At 34.4% G+C, this 9,409-nt stretch overlaps 1 protein-coding gene across 1 annotated transcript; it reads left to right on the top strand.

Moving 5' to 3' along the window:
• The first annotated feature begins 3,726 nt into the window (after positions 1-3,726).
• LOC107812299 (protein transport protein sft2) lies at positions 3,727-7,591 on the top strand. The gene is made up of 4 exons (XM_016637358.2): positions 3,727-4,164; positions 6,705-6,972; positions 7,066-7,170; positions 7,325-7,591. Exons 1-4 carry the CDS (start codon positions 3,947-3,949, stop codon positions 7,433-7,435), a joined length of 702 nt encoding a protein of 233 aa, XP_016492844.1. The 5' UTR covers positions 3,727-3,946; the 3' UTR covers positions 7,436-7,591.
• The last annotated feature ends 1,818 nt before the right edge of the window (positions 7,592-9,409 follow it).

Genomic DNA, 9,409 nt, shown 5'->3' with positions numbered 1-9,409 from the left:
CTCTTAAATATAAGAAAAATAATTAAATGACTATTCCAGCATATTAGGAAAATAATCAAATAATTATTTTGCCTAGTATAAATTCTATTTTAAAGGGGTAAAAAGGACGAACGATATTTTGCTAAGGGCCTTCGTAATTTTAATATAAATATAGATTAGCCTTTAGGGTACGCATGTTGCGCATGTATCTCGTGTTAATGAGTATAATTTTTTTTTAAATTACATAAGTTTTAAACTGAAAATTTTGTTTGAGTTATCATAAAAGAAAAGTAAAAAAAAAATAAGTTTTTTAAATAATGATTGTTTGGTATTTTCCTATACATATGCGATCTTTTCCTATTTTTACTTTGTATACATATCTACAACGTTTATATACGTTTCCTTATTTAATCATATAAGTGCTAAGTATCATTTAATGGTTATTCTATCATTTCAATTAGTTTTATATATGTAAGGCAACTTGCGTAAGTTCAACTATTTAAGTTAGTATTCAATTTGATGTGTTTATTGTCTTATTGCAATTGAAGTGGTAAAATCAAAATAGAATTTAAAGTATTAAATATTATGACTTTTTACCTACGTGAAATATGAGTTTACTATTCATCTTTAGGGTCTGTTTGGAAAGTCATCAAGTAATTAGAATTGGTGTAATTACTAGGGTAGTAATTATACAGCCTAGTAATTATACAATTGTGTAATTACGACGACATGTTTGTTTGTTATAGTGTAATTACAAGTTTACTGTGACGACCCGGCCAGTCGTCTCATGAGTTACCGCTCCGTTTTTCCTATTTCTGCTTCTTTATGCCTTGTTAATCCGTATTATGTGGTATCGGGTTGGTCGGATCGAATGTGAGGAGAGCTTTCAGAAGCTCAAGACAGCTTTGACCCCAAATACCAGTCGTGATGGCGCCTATCACATTACTAGGCAAGCCAACCAATCAATGAATCACAACCTTTTTTCTTTAACAATAAGCCATTTTCTAACGCATGTTTTAAATACTCAATTTCATTATAAACCTTTAAAGCAACAGGAAATATGCGGAAGTCAAATAACAGGAAACTACACAGCCCCAAACATCTGGTGTCACAAGTCTAGAGCCTCTAGTACATGTCTGAATATCTACTACATCACAAGTTTAGAAAATGCGGAAAAATAGCAAGATAGGGAGGAGAAAACAGGGCTGCGGATGCCATGCAGCTACCTTGCAGTCTCCGGCAAACTCTGACAATGTTGAGGACCCTCACTCTGTCGCTCGGGCACCTGGATCTGCACACAAGGTGCAAGGAGTAACTTGAGTACGCCAACTCAGTAATAACTAAAGTAAATAAGGTCTAAAAGCAGTGACGAGCAGTTAAAAATCATATAACTAAAGAAACAACAGGATAACAGTTCAACTTCACAGTTTAAACCAGTTTCATCGTAAATTCATCAAATTTCAATTTAAACACTTGAAATCATATACTTAGCAATTTTTCCAACAAAGGCTTATTTTAAAAGAATAGTGAAATCGGTAAATCATAACTGGGCCCCTCGGGCAAGGTATCACTTAGAATATGTCCTCTCGGACAGCCTCTCAATCACTCGTGACTCAACTCTCGTCACTCAATACTCACTCTTAGCATTCAGGCTCTTTAATATCTCATAGTAATAGAAATCATAGTAACCGCTGCGGCGTGCAGCCCGATCCGTAATTTATAGTTTTGTAAGAACATCATGGAATTCATGTTTGATAAAATAAATCAATATTTATAAATATAATGTCATAAAATTATTCATGTTTGACAAAACTAATATATCAATGCTAACTAAAAAATGAACAACAAGCAATGTGAGCCAATACTACTAAAACAAGTAAATTGGAACCATGAATATAACACAATTTTAAAATCCAAAAAAAAAAAAAAAAGTTTAATATATGTCAAATTCCAACATAATAATGGTAAGTTCCACTACAACTTAAGATTAGGAAACATAACAAGTTTATAACCACATGCGACAATGAAATTTCACGTTAACTAAAAAAGAACAACAAGCAATGTGAGACAATACTACTAAAACAAGTAAATTGGAACCATGAATATAACACAATTTTAAAATCCAAAAAAAAAAAATAGTTTAACATATGTCAAACTCCAACATAATAATAGTAAGTTCCGCTACAACTTAAGATTAGGAAACATAACAAGTTTATAGTCACATGCAACAATGAAATTTCACGTTAATTGCATCACTCATTATATGCCAAGTTTGTTAATGACTTATTATCTCTAATATTAGGAGGTGTAGTTTCAAAAAATAGAATAATAAAATATAAGCAATTATACGGAATCACAAGAAGTAAAGGTAGAGAAATAAAAGATAAATAATATACAAAGAAAAATATATTTTAAAATTTCAAAAAACAACAAAAAGCAAAAATAAAATTAAAAAAGTAAAATAATAGAAATAAAAAGTTATAAAGAAAATAAAATAAAATAAAAACAAAAGGCAAAAAACTAAAAAGTAACCTTGTAATTACACGATGTAATTACCACCAATTCTCACCTCTCCCTTGAGAATTGGAGAGTGTAATTACACCCCTCCAATTACCCCCAATTCCATGCCGATCAAGTAATTACTTGGCCAAACAAACATGTCAAACTGTATAATTACACCCAATTATACTCTTATTCTCTTCTCCCCCTTTTTAATGATTTGCAGCTCTTGAAACAATAATTGTAAGTGAAATAGGACTTACAAATTCAATAAGAAAAGTACTATACTTTAGATTCAACACAAATAAAATAAGAATATATTAAAACTCCTTATTATTAGGGGAAAATTAAATGTTGATAATATATTAAAAACAAGCAATTTAAGTTGGCAATAAATTAGTAATGTTAATTATCAAACGTAATAAAAATAATAGTGAACTAATTAGATATAGATTGAATTTCTAACTATTTTTTTTTTGATGAATTGCAATGGTCCAAACAACCTCTACAAAGTCTGTAAATTAACTCAAATTTGAAATCCTTCAAATCTTAAACATGAAATAGAGAGTTAAACACTACTCAAAAAGTAATTAATATCATGATTAAAAAGTCAATCCGCGCATGAATAAATAGAAATTGCTTATATTCAAAGAAAGAGATATGGAAACCAAAATGTGGAATAATAGCTCTTTTTATGTAAGTGTTTGCCTATACAATTCAAAAAGGAAAGACTTTATGATCAGGAAAAAATCAAATGACTATTCCTATATTTTACGAAAATAAATTAATGAATATTCCTAGATATTAGAAAAATAACTAAATGACTATTTTATCTAGCATGAACTCTATTTTAGAAGGGTAAAAAAGACAAATGATATTTCGTGAAGGGTCTTCGTACTTTTAATATAGTATAGATATAGATATAGATTCTTCTACATAACAAATCATGTTATTAGCAAACCTTAATTTTAAGATACATATAAGTATGTATAAAGACAAAACTACCCTTTCAAATTTTTTTCCAAGTCTTTCAAACTGTCGGAGGACATTTTTGTAAATAAATAACTTTTTAGAAAAATTATGTAATGCATAGTATTATTTTTAGTACACCAAATCAAATAACTAACAAAAAATAATTTTAATAATATTAATCAAAACATTATTAATATACACTATTCACTACTACCCTTGTACACCCTACCAAACGGCCCCTTAAAGTTAAGGTAGAAAAAGGGGAACAATTTCCATAGGATGATAACAAGATACTATCTGTTGCTTAAGGACAAAGGTTGAAAGTTGGGAAAAAAAGAGAAGAGAAAGTGGAAAGTGGAAACGATAAATCATTGTAGTACCCGGAACATGAGTTGGCGGTAGGTGGGAAAGTAGCAAGCAATTGTGTCTCCGGCGGGGCGGATCATGCGATAAGTGAGCCTAAGGCAGTAGTGGACTCGTCGGAAAGAGATTCACAATGCAGAAGTGGTTTTCAGCGGGCGGCGGCGGCGGGGATGATCGATATGTTGAGCAACAACAAACTTCTTCTTCAACTCCTTCTTTGCTGGCTGATTGGAATTCGTACGCATCCGCTAAATCATCGGAAGAGAGCGCCAGCACTGCGTTCATCGGCAGCTTCGATCTCGAATCTGCCGTTCGTTCTGCTAACGACACCGTTTCTGGCACTTTTAACGTGTAAGCTCCTCTTTCATAAATCATTCCTCACACTGCAATTTCCTTTTCTTCTGTAATTTGCCCTTTGAAGGAATTGGTAAGTTATACTAATCCAATTAGGGCTCTTGAAACGTTCTGTATTTCCTTAATTCTCGCTGATCAAACGTTGAGAATTTTCTGAAATAGTTTGGATTTGGTAGTTGATGCGGCAAACTTATTGAGATGCTTTATTGATTAAGAAATGTACCTTAGATCTAGTCAACTCTAAAAGTTAGCTTATTAGTTGAGGATTGTCCAGGACCATAAACCCGTTCCCTCAATTAACGTGGGACACTCTTAACATTATCTAACTCCTCTTTGCTCTCATGAGCTTTATTCTGCTAAATATGCATATCCACCTAGTCAAACCATGATAGGGAGTCCTAGATAGTACTGGATTTAACAAATGAGCCTTATAATGACGAATAACAAAGACAACAAGGAGATACTTTATGCGGTTCAGTCAAATGTGACTTAGTCCGCGGGCGGAGAGGAGCAAGTCCATTATATCTATCGGTGTGACGGGACAAATTAGAAGACTCTGCGTGTGTAGCTACAGAAATATATTTGATGCTCGCTTCCCCGAAAAGGATCTAGAAGAATCATGCTTAACATAATATCTATTACTTAAGATCTAACTTATAGGAAAGGCAAAAGTAGCAGTGTAACAAGGTTTTGTGTTGCCAACATTGCTACATAGTGAGTTGCACGCGTAAGGTACAAACTTTTCTTGAGTCTCCAGAGTGTGTTATACACACACACACCCCTTAACTAACAAGTATTGCAATGTTATAACTTATGTGCGGACACTGATTCCACTGATGAGTGAAAGTCTGATACAGAGCTATGAGAGAAGCATTAAGCTGTGCAAGCTAAGATTTTATTTTATTTTGATGTACTGTTGGAAATTCTGGGCTCTCAAAGAACCTTGCTTCAAGCAACCAGTTGCATAACTTAACAGTGCGTCCCATAAACATCACCATTAAAGGCCTAGCTGAAATGCTACCTCCTTTTCACAAGATACTAATTCTTGCCACATCAATGGCATTGCAGTATCTGATTAAAGTTACAATAGAACACAGATTAACAGGCTAACAGGAAATTCCTCCTACTTAGCTAAACATTCTTGAAATAGCAGGAGACATATCTGCCTTCAGATCTGATATCATATGCTAGTAACGATAAAACATAATGCTCACCATGTCAGTGGATCAAATGTATATGACTAAAGTTGCTGGAGGACATGGATTAACAAGCAATCCTTTAACTTGGCAATAAACATTCTTGAGAGAGCATCTATGAGTCCAGCTGCATGGTCATATGCTTTTTCTGAGAAAGCTTTACCTAAATAGTTGTCTAAAAATAGAGGGGAGCGCTGTAACCAAATTTAAATGTCTAAATTATAATTGTGTGGGTAGTTCCTTCCTCTAGAAAATTCTCCTTACCTACAAATTATATGTCAAAGGTGTTGATTCAGATTAAAATAGGTGGGATCCTTCATCCAGGATAGTGCTTCCCTACTTTGCTGCCGAGGGATAAGTAGAGAAAGTGGGAGCCAATCGTATTCAGGAGGTAAAAGAAGCTTCACCCCCTCCCCCCCCCCCCCCAAAAAAAAAAAGAAAAAAAAAGAGAAAAGAACTTTAATGTGATTGATATTTCATGTTGACTGAGCCATTATTCTGGGAGATCATAAATCTGTGCATGTTATGAACTTTATGAGACATTCTGATTTTTAAAACGAAAGAACTTTATGAAACAGAGGGCTTGATTTGTAGATTGCAGAGTAATGAAAGGCAAGAGTGAGATAACAGTAAGGGTCCTCGAAACAACAGAGATCTGTAGTTAGCTGGCTAGTACTTATCGCTGGAGAAAGAATCCTCTTTCAGTGCAGCTTGGAGTCTTTGGTCGTGTCTATTTATCATATCTGTTATCATGTTGTGAAACTTAATTCTTCTGTAAGTAAGTGCAATGGCACATGAGGTATTGGAATCGCATAAAATTGTAGTTAGCTGGTCGGAACTTATCACAGAAGAAAGGATCCTCTTCCATTAAAGCTTGGAGTCTTCTTGTCATGGACTGATTTCTGTGAAAGCCATTTCTTCTATAATTCATACTTTGTGCCAATGCTCCTGAGCCGAGAGTCTATTGGAAACAACCTCTATAACTTCACAAAGATAGGGGTAAGGTCTGCGTACACACTACCCTCCCCAGATCCCTGTGGGATTAATACAATTGTTGTTGTTTGTTTTGTGCCAATGTTGTGTCTTTATTTTGAACGAGTGTGTTATGGTTGCTTGGTAGAATTCCAATCTTGTTTCTTCATTAATTGTGTATTGTGATACCATATTTAGCATGTGTTATAGTTTTACTTATTTCAGACAAACAAAATCATGGACTGGAGAGAAGCTTTATAGTGAAATGCCATATGACTTGTATTTCTTCCCTGCTTTTTTGAATGCTGACATTTTGAGTTATTTGAGCAATGTTTTGCTGAGACTAGTGGTTTGTGGATCCTTATTCAGGGTTTCCAAAGGAGTGAGAGACATTCCAGGGAACTTTCAGTCTGCCACTAGCAACATACCTTCTGGAAAAGCCCTCATGTATTTTGGCCTATTCATGGCGACCGGAGTCTTCTTCATTTTCATGGCATTTACTTTGTTCCTCCCAGTGATAGTATTGGTGCCCCAGAAATTTGCCATTTGCTTTGCTCTTGGATGTTCCTTTATTATTGGGTCATTCTTTGCACTTAGGGGTCCAAAGAATCAGTTTGCTCATATGTTCTCAATGGAGGTATTTTCTTTTTCCCCTTACTGCTGGTCCGTGTTGCTCTCTGTCTATGGTTATTGTCCTCTGATATTTTCTCTTCCCCGTCATCTGTACCAGAGGCTTCCTTTTACACTAGGATTCATAGGCAGCATGATGGGCACACTCTATGTTTCCATGGCACTCCATAGCTATATCCTTTCAGTCCTCTTTTCTGTGCTTCAGGTATTTACACTTTCAGTGTTATTGTTTTAGTTTCGTCAGTTCTTTTTCTTTTTTCACCTTTTGCAGTTAGTTGTTGTCATGATAATTTATTCCTCTCTCTCTCAGCAATTATCGTGAATTGAATCTTGACATTGACAGTTTCCTGTCATTTTAGGTTCTGGCATTAGCATATTATGCAATTTCTTACTTTCCTGGTGGCTCTGCTGGCTTGAAATTTCTCTCATCTTCTATGATTTCTTCAGTAATGAAATGCTTTGGCAGGTGAAATGCTTTAGCATGTGTAAAATTTCTGCAGATTTTACGCTTTATATATTTCTATACGACTGTTCAATAGTATACATTCTATAGTTGTAGACCTATATTGTGAAGCGACGGTGGACAATTTTGACAAATTAAGTTCAGTTTCTCCTTTGAAGCCTCATCAGACTTGTGCCACGTGCTTACTACTCAATTGTATTCTATGACAACAATTTATATATCCTGTATTGTTCTTGAAGTTTGTCGAAGTGGAGAAAATTGGAAAAAGTAGCTGAAGTATAAATAGACTTCACAAGGTTTTTAGTAGAAGAAAACAACGACAAACCTAGTGTAATCCCACCAGTGGGGTTTGGGGGTAGTGTGTACGCAGACCTTACCCCTACCTTGAGAAGGTAGAGAGTCAGTTTTCGGGTTTTTAGTAGAATATACGTTGTAAAATTCATGGACATAGATTTGTATATGAAAGCAAAGGAAAAATGAGGTTCTCTAGGAAAAAGTCTTCATTTCAGTTTCTGGTTTCTATCGGTAAAAACTTTACTCTGATGACGTTTAGGTAATAAGACACCTCTAGCTCATTATTTTGTTCGGTAATTTTGTAAGACAGAAATGCAGTTAAAAAGCTAAGATTAATTCAAATAAATAATCATTTATTACTTTTGTGTTGAAAGCCATGTTCCAGCATGTTAATTTTTAATTTAGTAATCCAGAGTTTAGTTGCTTGATACAGCTGGTCTTGTTAGGTGCTTCACAGTCAAAGTTGTGCTCTTCTCTTGGCTAGACTAGAAGTGGTATGATAACTTGGGCTTTAGGGGGCAACTTGTCCGGTCCAGATAGTAAGTAAACGGGTTTCAATACACAGCAGGATGGTAGAAATGACACCAGTTACCCACTTTAAATGGTTGTTATTTAGGAATTAACTAGTGCGTTCTGATTTCAATTTTTCAATTCAATTTTTCAGAACAAAAATATCCTTAATTGTTCTGAAGTTGAGATTTTTAGTTTAAAATTTCATGACGAAATTAGCACTGACTAATATTTGAATAGCATCCCTGTGAATGACTATCTGTGCACTTGCCCCTCATTTGGGGTTGTCACTAACCTAAGATATGACGGTTCGTGCACTTAGTTCAAGGTATAAACAACAACAACAAAAAAGAAAAAAATTCAGTGTAGACTCAAAGTGAGGTCTGGAGAGGATAGAGTGTGCGTAGACTTAACCCCTGTCTTTAAAAAGACAGAGAGGTTGTTTCTTGTACACTCTCGGCTCATGAAGAAAAGAGGGAATTAATTGGACTCTTATACTGATCCAGATGAATTATCCTTTTGATGGAGGTAAATCTTTACCTCCTAGATTAATGACAAAGTTATCGTACGAGGAATTTCACAGTATCTATGTTATTGCAATGACGAGCGCAAAGCAAGTGTATAAATATTAAGAGGTGAAGCTAAGATTTGAAGTTTATAGGTTCAAAATTATAGTCTTTTTAAGTACTGAGTTCTAATTAATAATTTGTACTTTTAAAATAAATTATATATACAATATAAGGTTTAGACCAAAATTATTAGGTTCGGCTGAACCCGTAATCAGTATGCTAGCGGACGGTAAAAACTAAAGCTCACTAGCCAAATATAATATACTTACGTATCATATTCATATAGATTGAATTAAATAATGTCAATTGCGATGATGAACAAACTAAATTAAAAGTAAGTAAAAATTGATCGCCGGAAGACAAGAGTTGAGCAACACAATAATTATCAATGGGAGAAATAAGGTCAATTGACGAGACATGTGCAAGACTACTATCTCGGGATTCAATTCTTGTTTTAGTTCACTTCTAAAATACTACCGATTCTTGGGAATTCACTAGTTGATTAGATTATTCTCGTGGTCAGGATTTTTCCTTCGAATAAACTTCAATTCCAAGAGATAAACTAATAGAAAGCTTTGTGAACAATTGCTACCAATTACTGACGGTTT

Source organism: Nicotiana tabacum, chromosome 10 (assembly GCF_000715075.1).
Source record: "Nicotiana tabacum cultivar K326 chromosome 10, ASM71507v2, whole genome shotgun sequence".
In the NCBI taxonomy this organism is placed as follows: Eukaryota; Viridiplantae; Streptophyta; class Magnoliopsida; order Solanales; family Solanaceae; genus Nicotiana; species Nicotiana tabacum.
This window is presented reverse-complemented; position numbering and strand designations above follow the sequence as displayed.